At 39.9% G+C, this 15,252-nt stretch overlaps 1 protein-coding gene across 5 annotated transcripts in view; it reads right to left on the reverse strand.

Annotated features, from left to right (window-relative positions):
* The window catches only part of RHBDD1 (rhomboid domain containing 1), a 188,432-nt gene that overhangs the window by 143,689 nt on the left and 29,491 nt on the right, over window positions 1-15,252 (reverse strand). For all 5 annotated transcript variants that reach the window (XM_043445300.1, XM_043445301.1, XM_043445302.1 and 2 more), the window contains one exon: window positions 14,696-14,828. In XM_043445300.1, the coding sequence (XP_043301235.1) occupies window positions 14,696-14,828 (133 nt within the window). The remainder of the gene's footprint in view (window positions 1-14,695; window positions 14,829-15,252) is intronic.

Genomic DNA, 15,252 nt, shown 5'->3' on the forward strand with positions numbered 1-15,252 from the left:
ATGCAATACTGATGTTGGAATACCTCTTGGAAACTCAGAGACCTGTAAAAAATTACATATCCGTATTATTTGTTCAATAATGTTTTCAAAGAAATTTTGGGTTTAATGAGTCCAAAATTTTAATAATCAAAAAGCTATCTCTTAATACAGGGAAAAAAAGTTTATGAAAACATATATCCATTTGAAAGTTGATCCAGCCTCCTCCTTATCTATGCTTACATCTTTTTCATATCTACTGTTTCAAATTTTCCTTCTAAGTTTCTTAATTAAGCCTGCCACAGGTTTGCCCATTTGATTCATCTTTTTAAAGATATGGCCCTCCAATTATCTATTTTTCTTCTTTAAAAAGTTTTACTTTTTACCAATTCCATCTTTCCTTAATCGTGTATTGATTCCTTTTCTAGTTTAAGATGAGGACTTCATTTATTGACCTTTTAAAGCTTTTTAAAAAACTTGTTTACTATATTATAGAAAGAACTTAAGGGTTTGATATGGAGTGCTCCAGCTATTCTATTTCTAAAGTTTTTTTTTTAAATTATCATTTCCTCTTCATCAGGGAGTTATTTAAATTTCTAAGTGATTAAGAATAATTATTGGAATTGTTTTTTTTCCTTTTACTCATATTCAGTGCCCACCCCCTCAAGTATTTATGTATTTAGCTGCACCAGGTCTCAGCGGCAGCACCCCAACCAGGTATCGAACCCAGGCCCCCTGCATTGGGAGCTGAGAGTCTTGGCCACTGGAACACCAGGGATGCCCCTCATATTTAGTTTTTAAAGTCCTTCTCATTGCTTTGTGATCAGATAACATAGCCTGTAAGACCTCTGCAGTTTTAGAGGTGATTAAAGCTGCCTTTGTAGCCGGTGCACAGTCCCTGCTTATTTCATCATATCGTGTAGGAACATGTGGTCTCTCAGGAGGATGAGATGAGCCCAGGGGCACTTCCACCATTCTAGCCCCATTGGTGAGCTGCCTCTCAAGCCTCCTGAATGTCCTTTCCTCTTTGTCCATTTGAATGGACGTGCCTTCCAACTCGACACTCAGGTTTTGCATCTGACTTACTCTAGACTTCTGAACAAGGTCAGTAACTCAACTTACACTTTGCCTGTTGTCTTTAATTGGGCTAGTCACCTCAAAGTGTCTTTATTCAACAAACGTACATTTTACTGAGTAACTATGATATATCAAGCACTATTGTAGACGCTGAGGATATGCAGAGAACAGAACAGATGATAGCTCTGCCCTCCTGGAACTTGGGAGGGACAAGAGAGTTAAGGATCATGCAAATACGCTGTTTATATTTTAGTAACTTAAGTCTTTCCATGAAAATAATGCATGCTCACTATAGAGAATCTGACCAAATAAGAGTTAAAGAAAAATGATAAAATTCCATAACATTAACACTAATAATATTGCTATCTGTTTTTCCTTAGCCCTTTTTGTGACTATTCTTAGTTTGGGAAGAAAAAATTGAAACCACATCACATGTAATAATTTGTATTCTACTTTCTACTCTTAACTTGAGGATCTTCCAATTCTATTAAAATAATCTCTGAAAATAGCATTTTAATGGCTATATAATATTCTACTACATTATGATTTAACCATTTACCTATTATTGGATTGTTAAGTAGTTTCCAATTTTCCAACACTTTATGATAATAAATTAGAAATAACAGTAAATACAAAAAAAAGATAGATGTAAGTTACATCTTTTTTTTTTTTTGCATTTACTGTTATTTCTAATTTGGACAATTTCCTAGAAAAGTAATTACCACATTAAAGGGTATAAACTTTTTGCAGCTTTTGATACATATCACCAAATGACTTTTCAGAAAGTTTATAGCAAGATATAGCACCAGCAGAAATTTATGTAAACTTTCATTTCACCAAACTCTTAACAACAGTGATACTCTTTTAATTTTATTGGTTTAATAAGTAAAATAGTCCATTATTTTAATATTCATTATTTGGTCAATAATGAATTTTTGTCATACATTTATTAGGTCATAAAATTGATTTTTTTTCCGTTAACAGCCTATTGATGGACTTTTTCTTGCAATTAGTACTATTCACCACAAAAATATGATCCTCTTTTTCCAAATATATTTCTAATATATTTTTGGCCTTTTAACTAATAATATTTGGACCTAAAAAAAATTGCTTTTACCTTTATTTGAGATTGTTATTGTTTTATGTTTGGAAGTTTCCTCCCAACTCAAGACCTCAAAAATTTACCTCACTGAAATTTCTTAGATATTTTTTAGATGCTATTTTTTAAATCTTCTAAACATAAGCTATATGAAAGTTGTTTTAGGGTATAGTGAGTTAAAACTATAAGTTGAACAACAGTTTCTTCCAAATGGTTAAACTCTTCTTCAAGTACCTATTTGCTAAATAACCCTTATTATCCCCACAGATTTATGATGTTATTTTTATTATGTTCATGGCTTATTTTGCCCTAAAAAGATGCAGGGGGAAAAAGTATGTCTTAGAATCAAGAAACTACGGTAATATAAATCATAAAGGAGACATATATTGCTGGAAATAAAATTTGTTATTTATTTGACCTGTGTGTTATAAACAACTGCAAAATTAAAATGCTCTCGTCTTGAATTCAGAGGGGAACAATGTCCATTTAAAGAGAGATAAATTAGAATCAAATTATTTTATCTCTCATATAAGCTAATGAGAAGCCAACTTGAAATAGAAGGAACATTCATGTAGTCTGCAGCCTGTTCTCAGCTGGTTATCATGGAATAATTGATGCACTAATGATTTCAATTCATAGCACCGACTGTCTTCATTTTGCATAATTTAAACCAAACCTGAATGTAAATGGAAAACAGTCCTCTTGACTATTTAACTCCCAAGACTTTTAACTAAAAATCATTTAATGCTGCAGAAGAGGAAGGGGAAATTAGCAAATATAAAGAACTTTCTATTTAAAAACATTCCTTCTTATACTGAAATGGGAAGAATTAAGTAAATACACCACAACATCTCCAGAGATGTGATTTACCATCTTATTAGTTGAGAGTGAACTCTGTGTAACATTTATCTGCAATAAATGTCTCCTGAAAAAAAGATCCAAGTAGACCAAAGTGCACATTCTAAATACTGATACTCCCAAGGGAAATAAATGTACTATACTTCACAGGGCTCATTTTTTTAATGAAAAAACTATTAGTAAGAAAACAATCAACTCAAAATAATTGCTGCAATTGGTAATTAACTTTTCAGATTAAAAAACACCTTTTCCTGTAAAACACATATTACACAAGGCTCTTTAATTTAATAAGATGCATCTATTAACTTACGGCATATGACTTTTTTAATTTTTAAAAAATTTTCTTTTCAAACTAACCTGTAGGCATCATTACCTGAGACAGTCAATACAGTAAACCCAAGCCTTGCACCTGTCACCAAGTCACCAGAATTGATCATTAACAAGCCTAGTTAGTTAAGTACAGATTAGGTAGGTATTATCATCCACAAACCCACAATTACATCACAGCATGATGGCCAATTAGTTTCAACCTGTGCAGTGAACCTTATTCCAGACAACTCTGCATTCAACTGGAAAAACAGCTGCTTCCTCATTTCTGCCTACTGTTCTTCTCTGTTATTTTGAGCCAACCAGTTGGGTGAAGCAGGTATAAAACAAGGTCTGAGTAATTTACCGGCAGCAGGAGTCCTCCACGCTGGTGTGCTCTAGTTGGGATGAAAATTTCTCATATCTACCTCTGTGTAGGACATGCACATCTTACAATGGAACCACAGCAGTGCCGTTTAAGAAAAGACAATATATGTTCATACACCTAAATTAAAACTTGCTTAGAGGAATGGGGGTTCAGGATGGGGGACACGTGTACACCCGTGGCTGATTCATGTCAATGTATGGCAAAAACCACCAGAATATTGTAAAGCAATCAGCCTCCAATTAAAATAAATTAATTTAAAGAAGAAAAGAAAACAAAAAACTTGCATGAAAGCCATGCCAATGGCTAACTGAACACTGCTTCTGAATCACAAGATGGCAAATCAAAGAAGTTAATGCTTATACACATGGACATTTAGGAAAAATAGCTTGTAACTATGACCAGCCTAGACAGCATATTAAAAAGCAGAGACATTACTTTGTCAACAAAGGTCCGACTAGTCAAGGCTACGGTTTTTCCAGTGGTCATGTATGGATGTGAGAGTTGGACTATTAAGAAAGCTGAGCGCCGAAGAATTGATGCTTCTGAACTGTGGTGTTGGAGAAGTCTCTTGAGAGTCCCTTAGCCTGCAAGGAGATCCAGCCAGTCCATCCTAAAGGAGATCAGTCCTGGGTGATCATTGGAAGGACTCATGTTGAAGATGAAACTCCAATACTTGGCCACCTGATGTGAAGAGCTGACTCATTTGAATAGACCCTGATGCTGGGAAAGATTGAGGGCAGGAGGAGAAGGGGACGACAGAGGATGAGATGGTTGGATGGCATCACCGACTCAGTGGACATGGGTTTGGGTGGACTCTGGGAGTTGGTGATGGACAGGGATGCCTGGCGTGCTGCAGTTCATGGGGTCGCAAAGAGGCGGACATGACTGAGCGACTGAACTGAATGGAACTCTTCGTTAAAAATAAAACCAATTTCACAGCCAAGAGGAGCTGCCATGGACTGAATTTTGTCCCTACCCAAATCCGTATGTTGAAGCCCTTACTCCCAATGTGAAAATAGCTGGAGATGGGACCTCTGGGAGAGAATTAGGTTTAGGTAAGGTCATGATGGTTGCATGGTCTCTTTTGGTCTCTTTGTCATGTGAAGACACAGTAAGAAGACAGCCATTATAAGCTAGGAAGAGACTCCTTGCTAGACACCAACCATGCTGGCACTTTAATCTTGAACTTCTAGCCTCTAGAACTGTGAGAAAATTAAATTCTGTTATTCAAGCCATCCAATCTATAGTATTTTGTTATGACTGCCCAAGCTGATTAACAAAGGAGCCTAAGGAGACATGAAATGTCACACAGGAGTCCAGTTAACAACCTAGAACAGAAAAAGTACATCAGGTAAAAACTAGGGAAATCTGTATAAAGTAAGGAGTTTAGTTAATAATAATGTGTCATATTGGATCATCAACTGTAACAAATATACCAAAGCCTACAATGCGGGAGACCCAGGTTCAATCCCTGGGTTGGGAAGATCTCCTGGAGAAGGAAATGGCAACCCACTACAGTATTCTTGCCTGGAAAATCCCATGGTGGAAGAGCCTGGTAGGCTACAGTCCATGGGGTCGCAAAGAGTCGGACACGACTGAGCAACTTTTCATTTTTTCATTTCTTTTCAATGTTCAGTTCAGTTGCTGAGTCGTGTCCAACTCTTATGATCCCATGGACTGCAGCACACCAGGCCTCCCTGTCCATCACCAACTCCTTGAGTTTAGTCAAACTCATGGCCATTGAGTAAGTAATGCGATCCAATCATTTCATCTTCTGTTGTCCCCTTCCCCTCCTGCCTTCAATCTTTCGCAGCATCAAGGTCTTTACAAATTAGTTAGCTCTTTGCATCAGGTGGCCAAAGTATTGGAGTTTCAGCTTCAACATCAGTCCTTCCAATAAATATTCAGGACTGATTTCCTTTAGGATGGACTGGTTGGATCTCCTTGCAGTCCAAGGGACTCTCAAGAGTCTTCTCCAACACCAAAGTTCAAAAGCATCAATTCTTCAGTGCTCAGCTTTCTTTAAAGTCCAACTCTCACATCCATACGGGATGTTAAGATGTCAAAATTAGGTGAAACTGGGTGCAAGTTATGGGGGAACTTTCTGTATCTCTTTACAATTTTTCTGTAAATCTAAGGCTATTCTAAAAAGTAAAATTTTTTATTGAAAACATATAAATAGGCAAAATCTGTCTTCAATCTACTCCTAAAGCAATCTATCAGATTTCTTATTTTCAGTGTAAAAGACTTTCTGTCCTTAGCTATAGTTTAAATCTTTATCAATTAATATCAGACATAAAAAATCCCCATAAACATTGTCTAAGTTATTATTTGTGCATGCCTGTTCAGTCATGTACAACTCTTCACAACCCCATGGACTGTAGCCCACCAGGCTCCTCTGTCATGGGATTCTCCAGGCAAGAATAATGGAGTGGGTTGCCATTTCCTTCTCCAGGGGATCCTCCTGTCCCAGGGATCAACCCTGAATCTCCTCTGTTACAAGTTAATTTTTTACCGCTGAGCCATCAGGGAAGGCCCAAGTTATTATTTACAGAACTTAAAACTGTACTGTGTACTTAATGTCTCTTCAGTTCAGTTCAGTTCAGTCGCTCAGTCGTGTCCGACTCTTTGCGACCCCATGAATCACAGCACACCAGGCCTCCCTGTCCATTACCAACTCCTGGAGTTTACTCAAACTCGTGTCCATCAAGTCGGTGACGCCATCGAGCCATCTCATCCTCTGTCGTCCCCTTCTTCTCCTGCCCCCAATCCCTCCCAGGATCAGGGTCTTTTCCAATGAGTCAACTCTTCGCATGAGGTAGCCAAAGTATTGGAGTTTCAGCTTCAACTTTAGTCCTTCCAATGAACACTCAGGACTGATCTCCTTTAGGATGGACTGGTTGGATCTCCTTGCAGTCCAAGGGACTCTCAAGAGTCTTCTCCAACACCACAGTTCAAAAGCTTCAATTTTCCGGTGCTCAGCTTTCTTCACAGTCCAACTCTCACATCCATACATGACCACTGGAAAAACCACAGCCTTGACTAGACGGACCTTTGTTGGCAAAGTAATGTCTCTGTTTTTTAATGTCTCTTAGTATATATAACCTAACAGGAACCCCTTGAAATTCAGAGTCACCACTCATTAACAATAAACAATTGATTTGTTCTTCTTGTTCAGTCACTTAGTTTGTGTAGCATCTTGAAAATATGTTGGGGACACAAAGACAAGTCATGGACAAGGACATAAAACTTACTAGAAAGGAATAAAAAGTTGTCCCATTTCATTAACAAAAGATTATAAACAACAGTAAGGAAACAATTTTTGTTACGTATCAGATTTTTAAAAAAGAATATTATAGCAAATATTCAGTCTGGTCAAGAAGTGGGGAAGTAGGCGCTCCCACATGCTGTTGGTGGGCTGTAAATGAGAACAAGCTGAGAGAAAACAAGTAAGTAATATGCATAAAAGAGCCATGAAAAATAGTTCAAACCCATGAACTGATTCTGGAAATCTACTCCAAGGACATATTCAGATCTGGGAGCCAAAACTAGCAAATAATGCTTTAAGTAAACATTCTCACTTGTAATTTGGATGATTAGGTAATAAAATTAGCATGTAAAATTAGTGAATGAGAAAATAAGGAAACTACAACACGAATCTTTATACAGCCACTAAAACTGAGGCTTCTGAAGAGCTGTGCTTGTAACAAGTTAAACAAGAAAGTAGGAAACAGAATTGTGTACAAGGTGAGGGGTATGCAATGGCAGAATGCTAAAAGTAGTTTTCTCTGGGTAGGAGATTATGGGCAATTTGTGTTCTTTATCTGTATATATTTTGAACTTTCCTACAGTGAATACCCCTTCGTGGGTCACAGCCTTATCAAGGAGAAGGGGCTAGAGAAACTCAATGAAGCTATGAGCCATGCCATGCAGGCATGAATATACTGTTTTTCAATTAGGAGCTGAGAAATTAGGTTATACTCTCATTTGGCTACTGCTTTCTTTTCAGTTTAATTCTTTAGGTAATATAACCAGATTTTAAAAGAAACTGTTACACTAAATCTCTCAGAAAAGAAAGAAGAAAACACAGCAGTCAGATAAAATTCTTTTCTGCTCTTAATGCACTTCCTATTCAGCTTGAGGGTCTTCGTAAGTGGTCAGGGATGGGTCAGCTGTCCAGGACAAGACAGGGCCTTCTCTCTTGCCACAAGCTTGGACTCCAGAGCTAGGGAAATGATTTATACACTCCTTTGTCCCTCAAAAAGTTCCAGTCCTAATGGGAGGGAAAGTTTTCTGCCTCCAAAGTTCTCATTCTCATCTCATAAAACCTAACTCAAGGGAATCATTGCTTTCATTAAGTCTTGCTCTCACCTTGAGTTCTGTGCAACTGTAAGCCCTCCTGGGAGACAAACTAACTAACTAACTCTTTTCTATAACTCATATAACTTTCCTTTATGGGAGCCTGTAAAGAGAGAAGGAAGGAAATGTATAAATGGACACCCAAGGAATGCAGAAGAAGAATCTGCTCAGGAGAGTCCTGGAATGTTGACTCAAGCTGAACCAGTTAACAGGCTGTGAAAACATGCTTCCATGAAATAAAACAGAGGGTGAGTATCAACTCTATATACAGGTGTCATCCAACTTTAGTAGAAAAATGCAACCGTGCCAGTAGATACAAAACAAAAGATGTAATTGTATAATATAAACAGAAAAGCAATGCTTCAGAAAACGTTCACCCGGGCCAATAAATAAATTCATATATACACACATACACAAGCACACCAAATAACCTGGCAACACTACATTATACCTACTGAAAAAGTAGTTGTTGTTTGTTTTAAATGATGGCCCCCCAATACAAGTGAATTTGTATTAAAACTGACAAAAATGACATAATGAACTGGTATAACTGCTTGAAAAAATAGCTTAATCCACACTTGAAAAACAGGAATCTCATTCAGCAGCTGTCTCTCCTCTCAGTGAGCTGCCACTACCCTCCCTGGCCCTGAGAAGATCAGGGATCCTCCTTAGCTCTCATCCATCAGGCCATTTTTTTAAACTTTTTACTTTGTATTGGCGTACAGCCAATTAACAATGCTGGGACAGTTTCAGGTGAGCAGTGAAGGGAGTAGGCATTGTATCCATTCTCCCCTAAACTCCCCTCCCATCCAGGCTGCCACATAACATTGAGCAGAGTTCCCTGTGCTATACAGGAGGTCCTTGTTGGTAATCGGTTTTAAATATAGCAGTGTGTACGTGACCATCTTGTTAAAGGAGCTTTCTCTCCGAAGCACATTTAACTTGGGTATCATTGGATTTACCCATTTGTCACTTGTTTGTTTACACAAACTCCCAAGGTGTATTTTAACCCTGTATCCGAGTTTTATTTTCTACTAAGCTATTGGAAATAATTCTATCAATACATTAAAAAGCTTAGAAAGGAATGTTGCACGTTTGGAGAAAATGTGTTAACTTTTACACTTCATTGTCTCCTTTGCTCTAGATCAACCCTTTGTCTTGAATTTCAAAGGATTTTTAAGAATAATGTTTATAACTGAGCAATCGTTACTAGCAGTTCTGATTTAGGTAGGTGAAGTCTAAATCTGTTAGCATGCATATCCATATAGACAGCTATCTGGAGAGCTGGCATGATTATTAATTAATAAGTCTTGTGAATTAATACTTATTCTAATGAAAAATAATAAATTGGCAGAAATCTGTCATCACAGCCTATTCTCATTGCCCCTCAAGACTTGGTGATCTAATGCTCTTCCACTGAAGACAATAAATGTCCCTGACCTTAGAGTAAATGCATTTAACTCTAGTTTAAGCAACTAATAGCTGCTTTAAAGCAGCACCTCCCCAAATTTTTGTACTGTATTCCACAATAAAAATACACTTTAGAAATGTAGCACACATACACCCAAAACATAAGTTCCTGGAAATAATACCCTTACCACATTCAACACTAGTCTTTCTTTCTCTTTTCTTTCCTCTCCCCCTTCCTTCCTTTCTCTCTTTCAAACGCTGCTTGGGTCTCACTACACTGATTTCAGAACCTTTTAAAGGACTGGAACCCACAAGTGCCAACCACTGCTTTAAAGCCCTGTTACCTGATGGGTGATGCTGTTGTGACCCGTGGTACCACAGCATCCCAGCATGCATTCCTCCCCAAGCCTCCCTCCTTGGCTCTCTTCCACTTTCGCTCCCCTCTCTCCCACACCGTCCTGTGTACTCCTTTGCTTTTCATTCTACTTTCCCCACTTCTTTTTCATTCACCTGTCTGACGTTACACAGGACAAATCTTCCCACATGCAGAAGCACAAGATAACACTTGCTTCCTTCCACTTGCAGATTCTGTGGGTCAGGAATTCCGGAAGCACACGGGGTGGCCGGTCTCTCCCCCACCATGCTGAGGCTGGGCTGAGACACAGGTATATCTATCAGCCACTCACTCACATGTTCTGGGCTGCTTCCTCACGGCATGGGGGTGCCAGGGAATGTGGGCTCCGCGGGCCAGTGTTGCCGCTCACATGGCAAGGGACTTCTCGCCTCAGAAGTAACATGGCACTTCTGCTGCCATCTATTGATTGCAATGAGCCACAAACCCACTCAATTCACGGGGAGGAGCCCTGGGCCCCATCTCTAAGTGAAGTTCTAAAAGAACACGTGGGACAGGAGATGGTGTAACCATCATCGTCCAAATTGTTATTCCTCAACCTCATTCCTAATTCCCAAGGCAAAAATCCAACAGACTGCTACGTAGCTAACTCCACAGAGGTGTCAACTGGCACTGAAACACAGGTATGCCTGTTATGTTCCCTATCTCAGCACTACTGGGGAAGAAAGAACATGCATGTTGCATTTTAGACGAATAAGCCAGAAGCACCTCATCACAAGAACCCAAAGTAGGATGGCAGTTCCCTGCATCTAAGTTCGTGTGGAACAGAACTTATAATCAGTCCCTGTAATGACAGAGACAGGTGGCCACCCTCCTTCGGACAAAGCATTAACAGTTCAGGCTAATTAGGAATTGTTAATTAGCGATTTCAACGGTTACATGTGTTCTTGCATACTTCACTGACTCCCTTTCTCTCCCAGCCCTGGCTGCATGAAGCTACCATCTTTCTTTTCACACAAGTGAAGACACAGTTAAGTGCAGGGCCAGAGAGGCAGCCTGAGAGCTGGGAGCAGTGATTCTCAAAGTGGGCTCCATGGACCACGGGAGGTCCCAGAGGCCCTTCCATCAGTTCATGAAGTCTAAACTATTTTCATAATACTACTGAGGCATTATTAGCCTCTCTCCATATGCTGGCATTTTCACTAATGATATAAAAGCAACGGGGCCTTCCCTGGTGGCTCAAGGGTAAAGAATCCACCCGCCAATGCAGGAGTCAGGGGTCTGATCCCTGGGTGGGGAAGATCCCCTGAAGAAGGGAATGGCAACCCACTCCAGTATTCCTGCCCGGGAAATGCCATGGACAGAGGAGGCTGGTAGGCTACAGTCCAGGGGGTTACAAACAGTTGGACAAGACTTAGCAACTAAACAACAACGACATAAAAGCAATAGGGGGGTACAACCACTTGTGCCTTAGCTGCTTGAATCAAGTAAATCAAGGCAGTGACTCCAAAAAAATATCAAGAGTTGCTGGGTATCTCACAGCCACAGATTCACACTCAAAGGGAAAAATGGAAGCTCTGCCTAAGAATATCCTTGATAAATAGTAAAATTTTAATTTCTTAAAAAGTATACATCTTTTTCATATTCTATGTGACAAAATGGGAAATAGGCATAAAGCGCTTCAACTCTATATCCAGCTAAGGTACTAATCTCCCAGAGAAGCACCAGTGTGGTTGGTTGAGCTGTGAAATGAACTGGCCACTGTTTTTATGAACTCTGCCTCATCACACTTACTCGAAAGAAAAACTGACTGCCCACGGTTAAACAAGAAATGGCACGCATTTTCTTAAAAATAAACAATGTGAGCCTTCAAGGGAAAAAAAAAAAAACACCCCAATGGTATCTACGGTTAATAAAATTTCAGCTTTAAGGTGAAAATTAGAATTCTGGCATCTCCTCCCTCCTGTGCCCCCTTAAGGAGCAGGGTCACTTCTTCAGACTCAACCACTGAGCGGGTCCCAGGACACACGGGGACAGGAAAAGACCAGTGAGGCATAGCTGTCACTGCAGCAAGCCACCCAAGGGAGTGTGGAAGGGACACGTGCGGGCCCTGCGGGGCTCCCGGGCACAAGGCCTTTGTGTCCCCCATTTCTTTGACTGTAGGAAACAGCCTTCGTTTAGCCTCCAGGACCTTCCCTGAGTCCCAGTGGGCAGATGCAAGCAGCTGTTAATCAGGAAACGGAGAGGATGCAAAGCCAGGGACGAACAGTCAAGAGCAGCCTTGAGGCAAGGTCCTGTTTGTTTCTCCATCACTGGATACACACAACCTCTCTGAGCTGCTCTGCAGATTCTGACCCCGGCTCAAAGTGGGAGATGTTAACGATTAAGGATAGTACGCTGCCCACAAGCCTATAGACCCCAGACTAGTTGGACCAGAAAGTTGATGATGCTGACTCCTACTTACCTCACCACCAATTCATCAGAAGAAATGGCCATGGACTGATCATTCCCTCTTCAAACAATTACCATAAAACTTCTCACTATCTTCCCCAAGTGGGGACCCAAGGTTTTGAGGGCATTGAACCGGCCGTGTGGCCCCCTTTGTCTGGCAAAGCAACAAAACTACCCTTTTCTACTTCACCCCAAACTGTCTCCAAAATGTGATTCAGCATTGGCGTAAAGAGAAGCTGAGCTTTCGGCATCAAGAGCAAAAGGCCCAGCAAAGAAGAGTGGTTACTTCACCCTGCTGTGCAGGTCCATACCCCTCACGGGGCTGGCTGTTTGGAGTGGCTTCCCTCCATAAAACTCCCTAACTGGGGGAAATTACTAATTCTGTGGATTTCATAAAACACAGAGGGCCACAAATGTTTGCTTGGCAGATTTTTTTTTCCCTCCCAAAGGGCAGCTCATTAAGTCCATCAATAAAGCAGGCTTTGTTCTAAAGATTTGCAATGTTTTCCCAATGAAAATTCTAATTGACAACCACCAGGAGAATAACAATGCGGGGCAGCAGAGCTCTGGTTTCTCCCATTCTTCCAAGATCCATCTCAAAGAAGCACTCCCTTCTTAGGTTTCCTGGACCAGCGCTCAACTCTGTCTCTATTGGACACACCACATAAGGAGATGCTTGGATATCATCAGTTTATCATTCAAAGTAGTCAAATCTTCAAAAACCAAAAGATTTAGTGTTTCAAACTTCAAAGGAAATTCCATTTAATTCCCAGGCTCAGAGTATCAGGTCCCTCCATGCAGAATAAGCATATTACATAAAAATGCAACCAAGCCTTTTCTATGTAAAAGGACGGGGCTGGGGGCGGGGGAGGTGTTCCTAAAAAAATAAAAATGCATGATGAGAGTCTTAAGCAATAGTTGCATGAGAATATTAAAGGCACAGCTATTCAATGGATTCATTATAGAATAAAAGTTCAAGTACCAGAGGGAGTGATTTTCATATGAATGTTGGGTGTTGCCCTCACACACAAGAGTCTCTGGTCTACACAGAGAACCAAGTCACATCGAGCAAGTCAGGGAGCTGTGAGTGACAAGGTATAGGGAAGGCTGTTCAGATAAGGGACACACATTACTGGACCCTTTTTCAAAGAAAACTTTGAAGATTTTGTTAGGCTTTCTTGGTGGAACTGTCACAAGATAACAATACAGTTGCAAATGAGCAGAGTTCAGTGGCCACACCACTGCCTTTTACAGACCAGCTGGCGAAGGCTGCCCTGCCGGGATGGGAATTAGCATTAAAGAAGGACTCAAGGTTACTGGCCTGACACGCAGCCCAAGAAGAACACTCTCAAATAAAGTACGACACCCAACATAGTCACACAAACCAAAAGCAAAACAAAAGAGCTCCTTATTGAAAAGAAAAGCAGCTAAAAAATATCCATACTTCTTTCTGAACTTTCCTGAATCTCTCCCTTCTCCAAACAGCATCCAGATCCCCAGAGTTTAAAAATAAATGTGCAAACCATGGGCTTCCAGTTGCATTACACAGATTAAGAGAAGTGCAGCTGGTGGAAGAGGTAGGGAAATAAAAAACGATTCATTCCTTTTTCTGAAGAGAAAGTAGAGAAAAGAATCAAGGTAGGGAAATAAAAAAAACAATTCACTCCTTTTTCTGAAGAGAAAGTAGAGAAAAGAATCAAAGTGGAAAAGCACCCTCCAACTCCATCCCCTCTCCCCTGGGAACATACAGACCACAAATCAGAAGGCTGGAATCCTAACTAGCCTGGTACCTACCGCCAGCTGTTCAATGAGTCTCCAAGCCTTCTGAATTTCCTTTTCCTCATCTATAGAGGAAAAGTTACAGATGTCAGGGATTTCCAAACTATATTCCCTGGAGCTCCAGGGACACAGCCACAGTGACACGGAGGTGAATCCACCCCAAAACAGTTCAGAGTTGATCCAGTTCATATGTCAAGACCGTGGGTAAAATCTTCTGCTTATAGAGTGTATCATCAAATCACCAAGACAATTCACAACTAAAGTGGCTTAAAAGCATTAGTCCTCTAAAATATCTTTTGATTTTTTTATCTTTAAAATTATGTGGTTTCTAGCTGCCTCTTTGAATTATCATTATTAGAATTAACTAATTGACAGGCTGGTTAATATTAACCCCCTAAGCTGTGTACCAGGTTCTACTTAAAAGGTGAAAAAATGGAAACTCACATAAGACAAGTACATCAAAATTACACAGCTCGGTAGCTGATGGGATTCAAACACAGGAATATCTGACACTAAAACCATTAACTGGATTCTGTCCTTAGAGTTAAAGCACAAACTCCAGTTACCTCATTATTACTTCAATTCTTTCTCCATGGAATATCAGGTCCTTCATTTGCATTCTCTAAGAGTAAACACTTACCCTGGCGAGATGAAATGAATAGCCAAGAGTTCCACCCAACAAGCAAATCTGTTGGATACAGGAAAGCCCAAAACATTGACAAAGCCTCCAGGGCAACAGTGGTTGTTCAGAACTTTCAAAGCAAACAAAACTCCTAAAAGAGAATGAAGAGCATACAAATATCAGCAATTCAAATGCAGAGATGATCAACAATGGCAAAAAAAACTAACTGAAGTGAAAATGATTATCTGACTACTTCAACTCTTGGCTTTGATACATATTCTACTCCTTATAAAAAGTCAACCTGAACATTTGGCAGAAAGACAATCCTGAAGGTAACCATTCCTTTGATGTGTCTTTTTTTTTTTTTTTTCCTTTTCTTTGATCTTTTGGCTGCACCGAAAAGCATGTAGGACTTTAGTAATCCAACCAGGATCACACCCTCAACCCCTACAATGGCATCCCGGAGCCTTAAGCACTGGACCACCAGGGAAATCTCCTTGAATGTTTCTTAACAGAAATTCATACTGACTTTGAGTATGCTATTAAATATATAACACACAAAATGGGAATAACAC

The sequence above is a fragment of the Cervus canadensis genome, chromosome 24 (genome assembly GCF_019320065.1).
Source record: "Cervus canadensis isolate Bull #8, Minnesota chromosome 24, ASM1932006v1, whole genome shotgun sequence".
NCBI lineage: Eukaryota > Metazoa > Chordata > Mammalia > Artiodactyla > Cervidae > Cervus > Cervus canadensis.